The sequence below is a fragment of the Oncorhynchus keta genome, chromosome 9 (genome assembly GCF_023373465.1).
Source record: "Oncorhynchus keta strain PuntledgeMale-10-30-2019 chromosome 9, Oket_V2, whole genome shotgun sequence".
Taxonomy (NCBI): domain Eukaryota; kingdom Metazoa; phylum Chordata; class Actinopteri; order Salmoniformes; family Salmonidae; genus Oncorhynchus; species Oncorhynchus keta.
Genome location: NC_068429.1, coordinates 39,729,311 through 39,747,760, shown reverse-complemented (window position 1 = coordinate 39,747,760; position 18,450 = coordinate 39,729,311). Strand labels below are relative to the sequence as shown.

Below are 18,450 nucleotides of genomic sequence, written 5' to 3'. Positions count from 1 at the left end.
CTGAACTACCTGATTTAGAAGCTGGCTGGAGTGACATCACCACTTCCCTGCAGTGTGTCACCCAGTGGAGAACTGTGGCAATGACAGGAAAGTTCCTGAAGACACTGGAGCTCCAAGTGGCAGCATATAAAAGCTGTGAAACTCCCCCTGCCGAGACAGAAACCAATACATCCAACACTGAACACACAAGACTCAACACTCCACATTGACTGAAGATGCTGTGTTCCCGAGGATTCCAGTCTTCCCTCAGCCCATTGATGGACTTCTACTGGCCTGTGCGCAGTCTATGGCCAGAGGTCCGACCTCTTCTCAGCCAGCGGGATCTACTGCAGAGAAACCTGCTAGAGACCAAGAGCAGTCTGGAGCTGATGGCAAATCTCCAGCAGCAGATCTTTGAAGAGTTGGACAATGTCCCATCCTCTTTGACCATCCAACCAGTCTCCTACAAGCAGGATAAAGATGGAGAGGGCTTTGCCCTGACACTGGACACTAAAGACTTTTCCCCAGAGGAGCTGTCTGTCAAGCAGGTGGGCAGGAAGCTGAAAGTCAGTGGGAAGACAGAGAAGAAGCTGGATGATGGGGAAGGCTCCTACTCTTACAGATGCCAAGAGTTCAGACAAGAGTTTGATCTGCCTGAAAAGGTGAATCCTGAGACAGTCACCTGCTCCCTGGCTCATGACGGGAAACTCCACATTCAGGCACCAAAGAATCCATTATCTGGTGAGGAGGAGGTGGCAGAGAGAGTGGTTCCCATCAACTGTAGCCTGGATGTGGAAACCTCACAATTCCTGTCAAAGACAAAGGGAAGCATCACCGACACACAGAAGAAACAAGAGAACAGCGTTTCACATGAGGACTGATTTTTATTTCACTGGATGAGACATTTTCTAATACATATTTTTCATGTTTTGAGACTGTATGCATTTACATTTCATATCTTGTAACAATCAATATGATATTCTTTTTAATTTAATCAATAAAATATTTAAAAAAATCAGAATTTTGCAGTTGATATGATCTCTTCAATGGATATCAACATAATGACCATTATCTATCTCTCATCAAAAAGTTAACTTTCCAAAAGGCTCACTGGCCTGAAATTTTTCAATTATCATTTTCAATAAATTCAATTTTCAAAAAGCTCTCCTGAAAATGTTCTGATTCTAACATGTCTATGACATGTTTATAAACCTGACTTCTGAAAACAAATGTCATGTGGACTTGTCAGGATTTGCAATGTAGACCTTTTTGAGCAAGTGTCCTGTTTTAAATCATTGAATGTGAGTGAATAGTTTCCACAACTAGAAAATATTGTTTTCAGTTATTAAAAAACATACGTAAATATATGATAAACATAATGCCAGACAACATCAAAAAATCAGTTTTCAACAATGTTATAGGAACATAAAATCGACACATGACCAATTTCATAACGCTGTACAATCTGAATTTCTTTCTAAAAAAGATGATTTCTCCGTGGATTATTTTAGAATGTGTTCAATTACATTTGGACCTTTCTTGCAGTGACGCCTGTGGTGAAAACTCTTTAAAACGTAGCTTGTGATCTTTGGTCCAATTTTGTTCCACTTTGCTGATACTATTGCATGTTACCGAATATGCATTGCTAATGATCCATCAATACTGTAAATGTCAAAAGCAATATGATTCAAAATACTTTTAAAAGTCATAAATATATTTAAGTTAAGTGAATCATTCATCAGTGAAACCAATAATAGGTGACCTGCTTTAAGTACAGCACCACTAATATCTCAGGACTGTAGACTCCATCCAGCTTGTTACTGAACTACCTGATTTAGAAGCTGGCTGGAGTGACATCACCACTTCCCTGCAGTGTGTCACCCAGTGGAGAACTGTGGCAATGACAGGAAAGTTCCTGAAGACACTGGAGCTCCAAGTGGCAGCATATAAAAGCTGTGAAACTCCCCTGCCAAGACAGAAACCAATACATCCAACACTGAACACACAAGACTCAACACTCCACATTGACTGAAGATGCTGTGTTCCCGAGGATTCCAGTCTTCCCTCAGCCCATTGATGGACTTCTACTGGCCTGTGCGCAGTCTATGGCCAGAGGTCCGACCTCTTCTCAGCCAGCGGGATCTACTGCAGAGAAACCTGCTAGAGACCAAGAGCAGTCTGGAGCTGATGGCAAATCTCCAGCAGCAGATCTTTGAAGAGTTGGACAATGTCCCATCCTCTTTGACCATCCAACCAGTCTCCTACAAGCTGGATAAAGATGGAGAGGGCTTTGCCCTGACACTGGACACTAAAGACTTTTCCCCAGAGGAGCTGTCTGTCAAGCAGGTGGGCAGGAAGCTGAAAGTCAGTGGGAAGACAGAGAAGAAGCTGGATGATGGGGAAGGCTCCTACTCTTACAGATGCCAAGAGTTCAGACAAGAGTTTGATCTGCCTGAAAAGGTGAATCCTGAGACAGTCACCTGCTCCCTGGCTCATGACGGGAAACTCCACATTCAGGCACCAAAGAATCCATTATCTGGTGAGGAGGAGGTGGCAGAGACAGTGGTTCCCATCAACTGTAGCCTGGATGTGGAAACCTCACAATTCCTGTCAAAGACAAAGGGAAGCATCACCGACACACAGAAGAAACAAGAGAACAGCGTTTCACATGAGGACTGATTTTTATTTCACTGGATGAGACATTTTCTAATACATATTTTTCATGTTTTGAGACTGTATGCATTTACATTTCATATCTTGTAACAATCAATATGATATGCTTTTTAATTTAATCAATAAAATATAAAAAAAAATCTGAATTTTGCAGTTGTTATGATCTCTTCAATGGATATCAACATAATGACCATTATCTATCTCTCATCAAAAAGTTAACTTCCCAAAAGGCTCACTGGCCTGAAATTTTTCAATTATCATTTTCAATAAATTCAATTTTCAAAAAGCTCTCCTGAAAATGTTCTGATTCTAACATGTTTATGACATGTTTATAAACCTGACTTCTGAAAACAAATGTCATGTGGACTTGTCAGGATTTGCAATGTAGACCTTTTTGAGCAAGTGTCCTGTTTTAAATCATTGAATGTGAGTGAATAGTTTCCACAACTAGAAAATATTGTTTTTAGTTATTAAAAAACATACGTAAATATATGATAAACATAATTTTTTATTTTTTATTTTTTTTATTTCACCTTTATTTAACCAGGTAGGCTAGTTGAGAACAAGTTCTCATTTGCAACTGCGACCTGGCCAAGATAAAGCATAGCAGTGTGAACAGACAACACAGAGTTACACATGGAGTAAACAATTAGCAAGTCAATAACACAGTAGAAAAAATGGGCAGTCTATATACAATGTGTGCAAAAGGCATGAGGAGGTAGGCGAATAATACAATTTTGCAGATTAACACTGGAGTGATAAATGATCAGATGGTCATGTACAGGTAGAGATATTGGTGTGCAAAAGAGCAGAAAAGTAAATAAATAAAAACAGTATAAAAACAGTATGGGAATGAGGTAGGTGAAAATGGGTGAGCTATTTACCTATAGACTATGTACAGCTGCAGCGATCGGTTAGCTGCTCGGATAGCTGATGTTTGAAGTTGGTGAGGGAGATAAAAGTCTCCAACTTCAGCGATTTTTGCAATTCGTTCCAGTCACAGGCAGCAGAGTACTGGAACGAAAGGCGGCCAAATGAGGTGTTGGCTTTAGGGATGATCAGTGAGATACACCTGCTGGAGCGCGTGCTACGGATGGGTGTTGCCATCGTGACCAGTGAACTGAGATAAGGCGGAGCTTTACCTAGCATGGACTTGTAGATGACCTGGAGCCAGTGGGTCTGGCGACGACCGATAATGCCAGACAATATCAAAAAATCAGTTTTCAACAATGTTATAGGAACATAAAATCGACACATGACCAATTTCATAACGTTGTACAATCTGAATTTCTTTCTAAAAAAGATGATTTCTCCGTGGATTATTTTAGAATGTGTTCAATTACATTTGGACCTTACTTGCAGTGACGCCTGTGGTGAAAACTCTTTCAAACGTAGCTTGTGATCTTTGGTCCAATTTTGTTCCACTTTGCTGATACTATTGCATGTTACAGAATATGCATTGCTAATGATCCATCAATACTGTAAATGTCAAAAGCAATATGATTCAAAATACTTTTAAAAGTCATAAATATATTTAAGTTAAGTGAATCATTCATCAGTGAAACCAATAATAGGTGACCTGCTTTAAGTACAGCACCACTAATATCTCAGGACTGTAGACTCCATCCAGCTTGTTACTGAACTACCTGATTTAGAAGCTGGCTGGAGTGACATCACCACTTCCCTGCAGTGTGTCACCCAGTGGAGAACTGTGGCAATGACAGGAAAGTTCCTGAAGAAACTAGAGCTCCAAGTGGCAGCATATAAAAGCTGTGAAACTCCCCCTGCCGAGACAGAAACCAATACATCCAACACTGAACACACAAGACTCAACACTCAACATTGACTGAAGATGCTGTGTTCCCGAGTATTCCAGTCTTCCCTCAGCCCATTGATGGACTTCTACTGGCCTGTGCGCAGTCTATGGCCAGAGGTCCGACCTCTTCTCAACCAGCGGGATCTACTGCAGAGAAACCTGCTAGAGACCAAGAGCAGTCTGGAGCTGATGGCAAATCTCCAGCAGCAGATCTTTGAAGAGTTGGACAATGTCCCATCCTCTTTGACCATCCAACCAGTCTCCTACAAGCTGGATAAAGATGGAGAGGGCTTTGCCCTGACACTGGACACTAAAGACTTTTCCCCAGAGGAGCTGTCTGTCAAGCAGGTGGGCAGGAAGCTGAAAGTCAGTGGGAAGACAGAGAAGAAGCTGGATGATGGGGAAGGCTCCTACTCTTACAGATGCCAAGAGTTCAGACAAGAGTTTGATCTGCCTGAAAAGGTGAATCCTGAGACAGTCACCTGCTCCCTGGCTCATGACGGGAAACTCCACATTCAGGCACCAAAGAATCCATTATCTGGTGAGGAGGAGGTGGCAGAGAGAGTGGTTCCCATCAACTGTAGCCTGGATGTGGAAACCTCACAATTCCTGTCAAAGACAGAGGGAAGCATCACCGACACACAGAAGAAACAAGAGAACAGCGTTTCACATGAGGACTGATTTTTATTTCACTGGATGAGACATTTTCTAATACATATTTTTCATGTTTTGAGACTGTATGCATTTACATTTCATATCTTGTAACAATCAATATGATATGCTTTTTAATTTAATCAATAAAATATTTTAAAAAATCCAGAATTTTGCAGTTGTTATGATCTCTTCAATGGATATCAACATAATGACCATTATCTATCTCTCATCAAAAAGTTAACTTTCCAAAAGGCTCACTGGCCTGACATTTTTCAATTATCATTTTCAATAAATTCAATTTTCAAAAAGCTCTCCTGAAAATGTTCTGATTCTAACATGTTTATGACATGTTTATAAACCTGACTTCTGAAAACAAATGTCATGTGGACTTGTCGGGATTTGCAATGTAGACCTTTTTGAGCAAGTGTCCTGTTTTAGATGTGAGTGAATGTAACGGCGTTCTTCGTTAGTAGAAGGAGAGTCGGACCGAAATGCAGCGTGGTGGTTACTCATGTCTTTAATAAAGAAACGACGATACATGAAATAACTGATAGATACAAAAACAACAAACGGAACGTGAAATCTAATTACAGCCTATCTGGCGAAACTACACAGAGACAGGAACATTCACCCACGAAATACAAAGTGAAACCCAGGCTACCTAAATACGGTTCCCCATCAAATCAAATCAAATCAAATCAAATTTATTTATATAGCCCTTCGTACATCAGCTGATATCTCAAAGTACTGTACAGAAACCCAGCCTAAAACCCCAAACAGCAAACAATGCAGGTGTAAAAGCACGGTGGCTAGGAAAAACTCCCTAGAAAGGCCAAAACCTAGGAAGAAACCTAGAGAGGAACCGGGCTATGTGGGGTGGCCAGTCCTCTTCTGGCTGTGCCGGGTAGAGATTATAACAGAACATGACCAAGATGTTCAAATGTTCATAAATGACCAGCATGGTCGAATAATAATAAGGCAGAACAGTTGAAACTGGAGCAGCAGCACAGTCAGGTGGACTGGGGACAGCAAGGAGCCATCATGTCAGGTAGTCCTGGGGCACGGTCCTAGGGCTCAGGTCCTCCGAGAGAGAGAAAGAAAGAGAGAATTAGAGAGAGCATATGTGGGGTGGCCAGTCCTCTTCTGGCTGTGCCGGGTGGAGATTATAACAGAACGTGGCCAAGATGTTCAAATGTTCATAAATGACCAGCATGGTTGAATAATAGTAAGGCAGAACAGTTGAAACTGGAGCAGCAGCATGGCCAGGTGGACTGGGGACAGCAAGGAGTCCTCATGTCAGGTAGTCCTGGGACATGGTCCTAGGGCCCAGGCCAGTTGAAACTGGAGCAGCAGCATGGCCAGGTGGACTGGGGACAGCAAGGAGTCATCATGTCAGGTAGTCCTGGGGCATGGTCCTAGGGCTCAGGTCCTCCGAGAGAGAGAAAGAAAGAGAGAAGGAGAGAATTAGAGAACGCACACTTAGATTCACACAGGACACCGAATAGGACAGGAGAAGTACTCCAGATATAACAAACTGACCCTAGCCCCCCGACACATAAACTACTGCAGCATAAATACTGGAGGCTGAGACAGGAGGGGTCAGGAGACACTGTGGCCCCATCCGAGGACACCCCCGGACAGGGCCAAACAGGAAGGATATAACCAGAGACATCAGAGACAACAAGAATCACCTGACTTTGATTGAGAACCGCCTCAGGCAGCCAAGCCTATACTAGACACACCCCTAATCAACCACAATCCCAATGCATACAAAACCCCCAATACTACAATACAATAACCCCATGTCACACCCTGGCCTGAACAAATCATTAAAGAAAACACAAAATACTAAGACCAAGGCGTGACAGAACCCCCCTAAGGTGCGGACTCCTGGACGCACCTCAAAACCATAGGGAGGGTCTGGGTGGGCGTTTGTCCATGGTGGCGGTTCCGGCTCGGGACGTGGACCCCACTCCATTAATGTCCTAGTTCCTCCTCTTCGCGTCCTGGGACAATCCACCCTCGCCGCCGACCATGGCCTAATAGTCCTCACCCAGAACCCCACTGAACTGAGGAGCAGCTCGTGACTGAGGGGCAGCTCGGGACTGAGGGGCAGCTCAGGACTGAGGCAGCTCGGGACTGAGGGGCAGCTCGGGACTGAGGGGCAGCTCGGGACTGAGGGGCAGCTCGGGACTGAGGGGCAGCCCAGTACTGAGAGAAAGCCGAGTACTGAGAGGAAGCCCAGTACTGAGAGGAAACCCAGTACTGAGATGAAGCTCAGGCAGGTAGTAGGCTCCGGTAGATCCTGGCTGGCTGGCGGATCTGGAAGATTCTGGTTGACTGGCAGATCTAGCTGTTCTATGCAGACTGGCAGATCTGGAAGAGACTGGTTGACTGGTAGATCTGGAATAATCTGGTTGACTGGCAGATCTAGAAGATCATGGCTGACTGGCGGATCGAGCTGCTCTCTGCAGACTGGCAGCTCCTTGCAGACTGACAGCTCCTTGCAGACTGACAGCTCTGGCTGCTCCATGCAGGCTGACAGCTCCTTGCAGACTGGCAGCTCTTTGCAGACTGACAGCTCTGGCTGCTTCTTGCAGACTGACAGCTCTGGCTGCTTCATACAGACTGACAGCTCTGACTGCTCCATGCAGGCTGACAGCTCAGGCTGCTCCGAACAGGCAGGAGGCTCCGGCAGCGCTGTAGAGGAGGAAGGCTCTGATAGCGCTGAACAGGCGGGAGACTCCGACAGCGCAGGAGGGAAGGAAGGCTCTGATAGCGCTGAACAGACAGGAGACTCCGGTAGCGCAGGAGGGAAGGAAGGCTCTGGCTGTGCTGAACAGGCGAGGCGCACTGGCGGCCTGGTGCGTGGTGCTGGAACTGGTGCTACAGGATCGAGGACACGCACAGGAAGCCTGGTGCGGGGAGCTGCTACCGGAGGACTGGTGTGTGGATGTGGCTCTGGATAGACCGGACCGTGCAGGCGCACTGGAGCTCTTGAGCACCGAGCCTGCCCAACCTTACCTGGCTCGATGCCCACTCTCGCCCGGCCAATACGAAGGGCTGGTATGAACCGCACCGGGCTATGCACCCGCACTGGAATCACTGTGCGCTCCATAGCATAACACGGTGCCTGCCTGGTCTCTCTCGCCCCCCGGTAAGCACAGGGAGTTTGCGCAGGTCTCCTACCTGGCGTAGCCATACTCCCTGTAAGCCCCCCCCCCTCCAATAATTTTTTTGGGCTGCTTTTCGGGCTTCCATCCGCGTCGCCGTGCTGCCTCCTCATACCAGCGCCTCTCCGCTTTTTCCGCCTCCAGTTCTTCCTTGGGACGGCGATATTCTCCAGGCTGAGCCCAGGGTCCTTTTCCGTTTAATATCTCCTCCCAAGTCCAGAAGTCCTTTGTTCGCTGCTCCTCACGATTAACAGGGAGAGTTGGCTCAGGTCTGACTCCTGACTCTGCCACTCTCTCCCTGAGCCCTCCCCCAATACATTTTTGGGGGCGACTTTCGGGTTTCTTTCTGCGCCGCCGTGTCTTTCTCTTCGACTCCATTCTCCTATAGCCCTCTTCGCACTGCTCCAGTGAATCCCAGGCGGGCTCCGGCACTCTCTCTGGGTCGACCGCCCACCTGTCTATTTCTTCCCACGTCGTATACTCCAAGCTTCTGCTGTCCATAACGTCCTCCCTTCGCTGCTCCAGCTGCCTGTTACCACGCCACTCGGTCCGTGTGTGGTGGGTGATTCTGTAACGGCGTTCTTCGTTTGTAGAAGGAGAGTCGGACCGAATTGCAGCGTGGTGGTTACTCATGTCTTTAATAAAGAAACGACGATACATTAAATAACTGATAGATACAAAAACAACAAACGGAACGTGAAATCTAATTACAGCCTATCTGGTGAAACTACACAGAGACAGGAACATTCACCCACGAAATACAAAGTGAAACCCAGGCTACCTAAATACGGTTCCCCATCAGAGACAACAAGAATCACCTGACTCTGATTGAGAACCGCCTCAGGCAGCCAAGCCTATACTAGACACACCCCTAATCAACCACAATCCCAATGCATACAAAAACCCCAATACGACAATACAATAACCCCATGTCACACCATGGCCTGAACAAATAATTAAAGAAAACACAAAATACTAAGACCAAGGCGTGACAGTGAATAGTTTCCACAACTAGAAAATAATGATTTTAGTTATTAAAAAAAAGGAAATATATGATAAACATAATGCCAGACAACATCAAAAAATCAGTTTTCAACAAAGTTATAGGAACATAAAATCGACACATGACCAATTTCATAACGCTGTACAATCTGAATTTCTTTCTAAAAAAGATGATTTCTCCGTGGATTATTTTAGAATGTGTTCAATTACATTTGGACCTTTCTTGCAGTGACGCCTGTGGTGAAAACTCTTTAAAACGTAGCTTGTGATCTTTGGTCCAATTTTGTTCCACTTTGCTGATACTATTGCATGTTACCGAATATGCATTGCTAATGATCCATCAATACTGTAAATGTCAAAAGCAATATGATTCAAAATACTTTTAAAAGTCATAAATATATTTAAGTTAAGTGAATCATTCATCAGTGAAACCAATAATAGGTGACCTGCTTTAAGTACAGCACCACTAATATCTCAGGACTGTAGACTCCATCCAGCTTGTTACTGAACTACCTGATTTAGAAGCTGGCTGGAGTGACATCACCACTTCCCTGCAGTGTGTCACCCAGTGGAGAACTGTGGCAATGACAGGAAAGTTCCTGAAGACACTGGAGCTCCAAGTGGCAGCATATAAAAGCTGTGAAACTCCCCCTACCGAGACAGAAACCAATACATCCAACACTGAACACACAAGACTCAACACTCCACATTGACTGAAGATGCTGTGTTCCCGAGGATTCCAGTCTTCCCTCAGCCCATTGATGGACTTCTACTGGCCTGTGCGCAGTCTATGGCCAGAGGTCCGACCTCTTCTCAGCCAGCGGGATCTACTGCAGAGAAACCTGCTAGAGATCAAGAGCAGTCTGGAGCTGATGGCAAATCTCCAGCAGCAGATCTTTGAAGAGTTGGACAATGTCCCATCCTCTTTGACCATCCAACCAGTCTCCTACAAGCTGGATAAAGATGGAGAGGGCTTTGCCCTGACACTGGACACTAAAGACTTTTCCCCAGAGGAGCTGTCTGTCAAGCAGGTGGGCAGGAAGCTGAAAGTCAGTGGGAAGACAGAGAAGAAGCTGGATGATGGGGAAGGCTCCTACTCTTACAGATGCCAAGAGTTCAGACAAGAGTTTGATCTGCCTGAAAAGGTGAATCCTGAGACAGTCACCTGCTCCCTGGCTCATGACGGGAAACTCCACATTCAGGCACCAAAGAATCCATTATCTGGTGAGGAGGAGGTGGCAGAGAGAGTGGTTCCCATCAACTGTAGCCTGGATGTGGAAACCTCACAATTCCTGTCAAAGACAGAGGGAAGCATCACCGACACACAGAAGAAACAAGAGAACAGCGTTTCACATGAGGACTGATTTTTATTTCACTGGATGAGACATTTTCTAATACATATTTTTCATGTTTTGAGACTGTATGCATTTACATTTCATATCTTGTAACAATCAATATGATATGCTTTTTAATTTAATCAATAAAATATTTTAAAAAATCCTGAATTTTGCAGTTGTTATGATCTCTTCAATGGATATCAACATAATGACCATTATCTATCTCTCATCAAAAAGTTAACTTTCCAAAAGGCTCACTGGCCTGACATTTTTCAATTATCATTTTCAATAAATTAAATTTTCAAAAAGCTCTCCTGAAAATGTTCTGATTCTAACATGTTTATGACATGTTTATAAACCTCACTTCTGAAAACAAATGTCATGTGGACTTGTCAGGATTTGCAATGTAGACCTTTTTGAGCAAGTGTCCTGTTTTAGATCATTGAATGTGAGTGAATAGTTTCCACAACTAGAAAATATTGTTTTTAGTTATTAAAAAACATACGTAAATATATGATAAACATAATGCCAGACAACAACAAAAAATCAGTTTTCAACAATGTTATAGGAACATAAAATCGACACATGACCAATTTCATAACTCTGTACAATCTGAATTTCTTTCTAAAAAAGATGATTTCTCCATGGATTATTTTAGAATGTGTTCAATTACATTTGGACCTTTCTTGCAGTGACGCCTGTGGTGAAAACTCTTTAAAACGTAGCTTGTGATCTTTGGTCCAATTTTGTTCCACTTTGCTGATACTATTGCATGTTACAGAATATGCATTGCTAATGATCCATCAATACTGTAAATGTCAAAAGCAATATGATTCAAAATACTTTTAAAAGTCATAAATATATTTAAGTTAAGTGAATCATTCATCAGTGAAACCAATAATAGGTGACCTGCTTTAAGTACAGCACCACTAATATCTCAGGACTGTAGACTCCATCCAGCTTGTTACTGAACTACCTGATTTAGAAGCTGGCTGGAGTGACATCACCACTTCCCTGCAGTGTGTCACCCAGTGGAGAACTGTGGCAATGACAGGAAAGTTCCTGAAGACACTGGAGCTCCAAGTGGCAGCATATAAAAGCTGTGAAACTCCCCCTACCGAGACAGAAACCAATACATCCAACACTGAACACACAAGACTCAACACTCCACATTGACTGAAGATGCTGTGTTCCCGAGGATTCCAGTCTTCCCTCAGCCCATTGATGGACTTCTACTGGCCTGTGCGCAGTCTATGGCCAGAGGTCCGACCTCTTCTCAACCAGCGGGATCTACTGCAGAGAAACCTGCTAGAGACCAAGAGCAGTCTGGAGCTGATGGCAAATCTCCAGCAGCAGATCTTTGAAGAGTTGGACAATGTCCCATCCTCTTTGACCATCCAACCAGTCTCCTACAAGCTGGATAAAGATGGAGAGGGCTTTGCCCTGACACTGGACACTAAAGACTTTTCCCCAGAGGAGCTGTCTGTCAAGCAGGTGGGCAGGAAGCTGAAAGTCAGTGGGAAGACAGAGAAGAAGCTGGATGATGGGGAAGGCTCCTACTCTTACAGATGCCAAGAGTTCAGACAAGAGTTTGATCTGCCTGAAAAGGTGAATCCTGAGACAGTCACCTGCTCCCTGGCTCATGACGGGAAACTCCACATTCAGGCACCAAAGAATCCATTATCTGGTGAGGAGGAGGTGGCAGAGAGAGTGGTTCCCATCAACTGTAGCCTGGATGTGGAAACCTCACAATTCCTGTCAAAGACAGAGGGAAGCATCACCGACACACAGAAGAAACAAGAGAACAGCGTTTCACATGAGGACTGATTTTTATTTCACTGGATGAGACATTTTCTAATACATATTTTTCATGTTTTGAGACTGTATGCATTTACATTTCATATCTTGTAACAATCAATATGATATGCTTTTTTAATTTAATCAATAAAATATTTAAAAAATCCCGAATTTTGCAGTTGTTATGATCTCTTCAATGGATATCAACATAATGACCATTATCTATCTCTCATCAAAAAGTTAACTTTCCAAAAGGCTCACTGGCCTGACATTTTTCAATTATCATTTTCAATAAATTCCATTTTCAAAAAGCTCTCCTGAAAATGTTCTGATTCTAACATGTTTATGACATGTTTATAAACCTGACTTCTGAAAACAAATGTCATGTGGACTTGTCGGGATTTGCAATGTAGACCTTTTTGAGCAAGTGTCCTGTTTTAGATCATTGAATGTGAGTGAATGTAACGGCGTTCTTCGTTAGTAGAAGGAGAGTCGGACCGAAATGCAGCGTGGTGGTTACTCATGTCTTTAATAAAGAAACGACGATACATGAAATAACTGATAGATACAAAAACAACAAACGGAACGTGAAATCTAATTACAGCCTATCTGGCGAAACTACACAGAGACAGGAACATTCACCCACGAAATACAAAGTGAAACCCAGGCTACCTAAATACGGTTCCCCATCAGAGACAACAAGAATCACCTGACTCTGATTGAGAACCACCTCAGGTAGCCAAGCCTATACTAGACACACCCCTAATCAACCACAATCCCAATGCATACAAAACCCCCAATACTACAATACAATAACCCCATGTCACACCCTGGCCTGAACAAATCATTAAAGAAAACACAAAATACTAAGACCAAGGCGTGACAGAACCCCCCCCTAAGGTGCGGACTCCCGGACGCACCTCAAAACCATAGGGAGGGTCTGGGTGGGCGTTTGTCCATGGTGGCGGTTCCGGCTCGGGACGTGGACCCCACTCCATTAATGTCCTAGTTCCTCCCCTTCGCGTCCTGGGACAATCCACCCTCGCCGCCGACCATGGCCTAATAGTCCTCACCCAGAACCCCACTGAACTGAGGAGCAGCTCGTGACTGAGGGGCAGCTCAGGACTGAGGCAGCTCGGGACTAAATGTAAATGTCAAAAGCAATATGATTCAAAATACTTTTAAAAGTCATAAATATATTTAAGTTAAGTGAATCATTCATCAGTGAAACCAATAATAGGTGACCTGCTTTAAGTACAGCACCACTAATATCTCAGGACTGTAGACTCCATCCAGCTTGTTACTGAACTACCTGATTTAGAAGCTGGCTGGAGTGACATCACCACTTCCCTGCAGTGTGTCACCCAGTGGAGAACTGTGGCAATGACAGGAAAGTTTGTTTGGCCATCCAACAAGTCTCCTACAATCAGGATAAAGATGGAGAGGTCTTTGCCCTGACACTGGACATTGAAGACTTTTCCCCAGAGGAGCTGTCTGTCAAGCAGGTGGGCAGGAAGCTGAAAGTCAGTGGGAAAACAGAGAAGAAGCTGGGTGGTGGGAAAGGCTCCTACTCTTACAGATGCACATTGCACCAAATAATAGCTGGGAGAGTGGTGCCCATCATAGGTAGCTGGGAGAGTGGTGCCCACCATCTGTTGCCTCAGTGTGAAGATGCCACAATCCCTCAGCTCACAGACAGAGGGCAGTACCACAGAGGACAGAACCACAGACACACACAAGTATCAATTGTCTATGGACAAACTACATATTGCCTAAAGCCTGGCCTCAAGTATTATTCATAGAACATCTTGTTTTGCTAATTAATCCTCTAAATGTCATTACATGTTTTTATTAGATAGTCTCTGAAATAATGTCTTTCTGTCGTTTTGTTACACAATAAAATGTTTAGTACACTTCTAATAGAGTTGTTCTATTCACTCGTTGAAATTAAAGATACTATTACAATATTTTTTAACTATGCAAGTCAGTTAAGAACAAATTCTTATTTTCAATGATGGCCTAGGAACAGTGGGTTAACTGCCTGTTCAGGGGCAGAAGGACAGATTTGTACCTTGACAGCTCAGGGGTTTGATCTTGCAACCTTCCGGTTACGAGTCCAACGTTCTAACCACTAGGCTACCCCCCAGTATGCTAGCTAGAGGAAACTATATTTAACATTTTGGATGGATCCAAGCCCATATTTTCATTCATGTATAAGGAAATCATTATTAACATAATCAGGAAAATCCTGTAAGTTCTTTAAAACCTCACCAGACATTTCATTTCAATTACATGTTCATGTCCTAGGATCATTTCCTGGTTGGTCACCTTTTTGATGTAGAGTATTTACACTCCTCTCAATGTTTTACTTACATTGTGTTGAGAAATAGTTCAGATATGGCAGGGTCTCTTCAGCGATATCATGGTGACCTCAACGTGAGTCCTGGTGGGAACACTACTACCACTCAACTCCTGTGACCCTCAGACATTCTCTAGCGTAGTTTGAAGAGTGTGAATATGACACTAACATAGACACACACAGACCATACAGTACATATGTACCCGGAACCTGTTTGCGCTCATTTAGACTAGCTGCATTACTCTTTTAAAACTCAACTCTGTTATAATATCAAAACATAGTCTTTCAATCCACTAATTGATTTTCAAGACATGTATTGAAATGGCAGCGAAAACAGGCCAGGGAATACCCAGCATACCCACTCCAGAGACACAATAAAAAAAAAAAACTTTATTGAACATGCTAAAATATCGGCTTTACATTCCATGATAATTATTGACGTTGAATTCATCAAATTTGACAAAATAGTTACTTCATTGAGATAGTACAGAAATGATGGTATTCATGGGAGTTATTTTTATTTTCCAAACATAAAATGAATGGTTATAGCAATATCATGAATGAGTCATCGTAATCAGTCCTTCTTGGGCTCTGCCTCCACAGCAGTGCTCTCAGTGGCAGCCCCGGGTGATGTTACTGCTGATGAACAAGTGATAGGAACCACTCTCTCATTGCTTTCCGTCACAGCAGCCACTTTTGGTGCCTGAATCTGTAGCTGTCCATCATTCAAAGAGCAGGTGACTGTCTCAGGATTCACCCCTTCAGGCAAGTCAAACTCCTGTTTAAACTCCTGGCATCTGTAAGAGAAGGAGCCTTTCCCGTCGTCCTGCTTCTTCTCCGTCTTCCCACTGACTCTCAGCTTCCTGCCCACCTGCTTGACAGACAGATCCGCTGGAGAAAAGTCTTTAGTGTCCAGTGTCAGGGCAAAGCGGTTGTTTTCTTTCCCCATCTGGAAAGCGATGGGCTTGAAGTCAGTTAAAGATAATGGGCCATCAATGTCTTCGAAAATCTTTTGGTGGAGTCGTTGCATATATTCCATATTGTGCCTCATCTCCTGCATGTTTCGCATCATTTCCTGCTCCATCTGGAAGAAGAGAGGCCGGGTCTCTGGCCAGAGGCTGCGGACGGGCCAGTGGAAGTCCATGAAGGGGCCCATTGGGCTCATTGGGTTGAGGGAAGACTGCATCATGCTGGGGCAAAGCATATTCAAAATCAAATCTGCGTCGTTTCTGCTAGTCTTTGTTGTGTCTCTGCGAGCTTCTGTCCCGAGCAGACTAGGGCTCACAGCTTTTATATTGTCCAATGGAAAGTTCCAGTAGCATTCCTCTGACTCCAACGTCTGAGTGTTATGACTACGCAACTTTTGTCATTCTCCAAAACAAGCCCCTGGTAATAGTGCAGTCTGACTGCCAAATGCCTTAGGGATATATCGTTGTTCTATTTACAGATTGGCCACTGAAGCAGGTCAGAGTCGCAGGGCCACATAACGTCCTTTAAATAAGAGTAGCCTCCAAAGTGAGCAAGTAATCTACAACAGCTGCTTTGTCATGCTGTCATTTCTGGCCATGAATAACCTTTCCCCCATGACAACAAATCCAAAGTTTTCCTGAAATCACTGTACTTATGAGGATAACAGTTATAACATATGGTTCTGCCTTAAAAGCGATACAGACATAAAAGGAATTACAAGTGCCCTTCCCCTTATTGATATGACATGTAGTAAATGTATTAATATTGTATTAATATAGCTTGAGTCAGTATTCAATTTCCCTCAACCATCTTCTTGGATGTGACTCTGAAATTGACACCCACTGACAACATTGCTTCCTTACTCTGTCTTTAAATATAGTGTTGTGTTTGTTGAGAGAACATCACACGACCAAAGAATTATTCATAGAGTGTATTCATAGTGTGCACAATGAGTCACAATCTATAATGTAATAATATGCTCGATTTGAATGTACAAAAACAGCTAAGATCCTATTTCCAGCAACTTCTCCAACTTAATTAAATATTTCAAAGGAAACTTGATCTGGACACAGATTAATGCCATGTCCGATCAATAAATGTTAAGGAACAGAGTTACTGTCTTCCTAAACCACGGCATCAGATGAAACACACTGAGCCTTTGTGTCACGTTCGCTGTCTTCAAACTCCCTGTCATAAATGAGACAAGGCACAGTGTGCATGTAATTCCACAGCTTTAATCGAAGTGAAACCTTCACAAAAAAAAGGTAAACAGAAACAGAACGCAACCGTGGCGCACACAAACACTCACAGAAAATAAATAATTACCCACAGACACATGTGGGGAAAAAGGCTGCCTAAGTATGATTCCCAATCAGAGACAACGATAGACAGCTGCCTCTGATTGTGAGCCATCCCCGGCCAACAAAGAAACAGACCAACTAGAATGCCCACCCAAATCACACCCTGACCTAACCAAATAGAGAAATAAAAAGGCTCTCTAAGGTTAGGGCGTGACAATTTTGAAGGAGCAGCTAGAGGGCTGAATCTAAATCAGGACTATGACACGAGACAGGGATCATCAACTAAATTCAGCCACGGGACGATTTTTTCTTGAGCGGATGGTCAGGGTCCCGGAACATAATTACAACTCATTTGTACTGTTGTGGAAAATGACTAAATTAGTCATGCTATCCCGCTTTACTACTTCAAAAATTGTCTCTTGTCATAGGCTAGTGTTTTTTCTAACATGATAAAAACTTGCCTTTGTGTGACTTAGTCATTAGACGTATAGCTAAGATCCGTTTGAGTGTGACAGCAGCATGTGAGACATCCCTTCGTTTTACTATCCGCAGGAAGTCAGCTGTATGGAAACTTGCAGGAAAGGGCACATTTTATTTACTAGGCAAGTCAGTTAAAAGCCTAACATTATAGTGTGGACTGTGACAAAACACAGTTACGTGGTTAACCCCTTGTGCTATCATCCTCGGGCTATCTTAATCTGCACAGACAAACCAATCGCCTTTTACACTATGTTCCGTCCCTGTTTCCACACATCTGCTAACACTGAGTAAACAAAAACATAAGAACACCTGCTCTTTCCATGACATAGACTGACCAGGTGAATCCAGGTTAAAGCTATGATCCCTTGTTGATGTCAATTGTTAAATCCACTTCAATCAGTGTAGATGAAGGTGAGGAGACAAGTTAAAGAAGGATTTTTAAGCCTTGAGACAATTGACACATGGATTGTGTATGTGTGCCATTCCGAGGGTGAATTGGTAAGACAAAAGATTTAATTGCCTTTGAACAGGGTATGGTAGTAGGTGCCAGCGGTACCAGTTTGTGTCAAGAACTACAATGTTGCTGGGTTTTTCATGCTCAACAGTTTCCTGTGTGTATCTGGAATGGTCCACCATCCAAATGACATCCAGCCAACTTGACACAACTGTGGGAAGCATTGAAGTCAACATTTGACACCTTGTAGAGTCCATGCCCCAACGAATTGAGGCTGTTCTGAGGGTAAAGGGTGTTCCTAATGTTTGGTATACTCAGCGTACGTGGTAATACTTTGTAATAGATTTCCAAAATGTAAATAACTTGCAGATGATTTGCTGGAGTTTTTACAGTCTTTTACGTCCGTTAGTTTACAAAATAAAAAACAAAAAAAGGTATAAAATCATTTGGCCCACA

The 18,450-nt window shown here is 43.5% G+C and overlaps 6 protein-coding genes across 6 annotated transcripts; 5 read left to right on the top strand and 1 right to left on the bottom strand.

The window, feature by feature from the left end:
* Positions 1–162: 162 nt before the first annotated feature.
* Positions 163–1,030, top strand: LOC118388020 (heat shock protein 30). Its single transcript, XM_035776879.2, has one exon. It carries the CDS (start codon positions 216–218, stop codon positions 858–860), a length of 645 nt encoding a protein of 214 aa, XP_035632772.2. The 5' UTR covers positions 163–215; the 3' UTR covers positions 861–1,030.
* Positions 1,031–1,962: 932 nt separating this feature from the next.
* Positions 1,963–2,803, top strand: LOC127931850 (heat shock protein 30-like). The gene has a single exon (XM_052525834.1). The coding sequence runs from the start codon at positions 2,014–2,016 to the stop codon at positions 2,656–2,658; it is 645 nt and encodes a 214-aa protein (XP_052381794.1). The 5' UTR covers positions 1,963–2,013; the 3' UTR covers positions 2,659–2,803.
* Positions 2,804–4,459: 1,656 nt separating this feature from the next.
* On the top strand, positions 4,460–5,281 carry LOC118388119 (heat shock protein 30-like). Its single transcript, XM_052525832.1, has one exon. It carries the CDS (start codon positions 4,505–4,507, stop codon positions 5,147–5,149), a length of 645 nt encoding a protein of 214 aa, XP_052381792.1. The 5' UTR covers positions 4,460–4,504; the 3' UTR covers positions 5,150–5,281.
* A 4,667-nt stretch (positions 5,282–9,948) lies between these two features.
* On the top strand, positions 9,949–10,870 carry LOC118388019 (heat shock protein 30). Its single transcript, XM_035776878.2, has one exon. It carries the CDS (start codon positions 10,017–10,019, stop codon positions 10,659–10,661), a length of 645 nt encoding a protein of 214 aa, XP_035632771.2. The 5' UTR covers positions 9,949–10,016; the 3' UTR covers positions 10,662–10,870.
* A 901-nt stretch (positions 10,871–11,771) lies between these two features.
* On the top strand, positions 11,772–12,902 carry LOC127931849 (heat shock protein 30-like). The gene has a single exon (XM_052525833.1). The coding sequence runs from the start codon at positions 11,817–11,819 to the stop codon at positions 12,459–12,461; it is 645 nt and encodes a 214-aa protein (XP_052381793.1). The 5' UTR covers positions 11,772–11,816; the 3' UTR covers positions 12,462–12,902.
* A 2,263-nt stretch (positions 12,903–15,165) lies between these two features.
* LOC118387760 (heat shock protein beta-11-like) lies at positions 15,166–16,100 on the bottom strand. Its single transcript, XM_035776446.2, has one exon. It carries the CDS (start codon positions 15,992–15,994, stop codon positions 15,365–15,367), a length of 630 nt encoding a protein of 209 aa, XP_035632339.1. The 5' UTR covers positions 15,995–16,100; the 3' UTR covers positions 15,166–15,364.
* Positions 16,101–18,450: the final 2,350 nt, after the last annotated feature.

What these genes read in the sequence shown, in the direction of transcription:
- LOC118388020 (XM_035776879.2), top strand. Translation starts at nt 216, where the DNA reads ATGCTGTGTTCCCGAGGATTCCAGTCTTCCCTCAGCCCATTGATGGAC.
- LOC127931850 (XM_052525834.1), top strand. Translation starts at nt 2,014, where the DNA reads ATGCTGTGTTCCCGAGGATTCCAGTCTTCCCTCAGCCCATTGATGGAC.
- LOC118388119 (XM_052525832.1), top strand. Translation starts at nt 4,505, where the DNA reads ATGCTGTGTTCCCGAGTATTCCAGTCTTCCCTCAGCCCATTGATGGAC.
- LOC118388019 (XM_035776878.2), top strand. Translation starts at nt 10,017, where the DNA reads ATGCTGTGTTCCCGAGGATTCCAGTCTTCCCTCAGCCCATTGATGGAC.
- LOC127931849 (XM_052525833.1), top strand. Translation starts at nt 11,817, where the DNA reads ATGCTGTGTTCCCGAGGATTCCAGTCTTCCCTCAGCCCATTGATGGAC.
- LOC118387760 (XM_035776446.2), bottom strand. Translation starts at nt 15,994, where the DNA reads ATGCTTTGCCCCAGCATGATGCAGTCTTCCCTCAACCCAATGAGCCCA.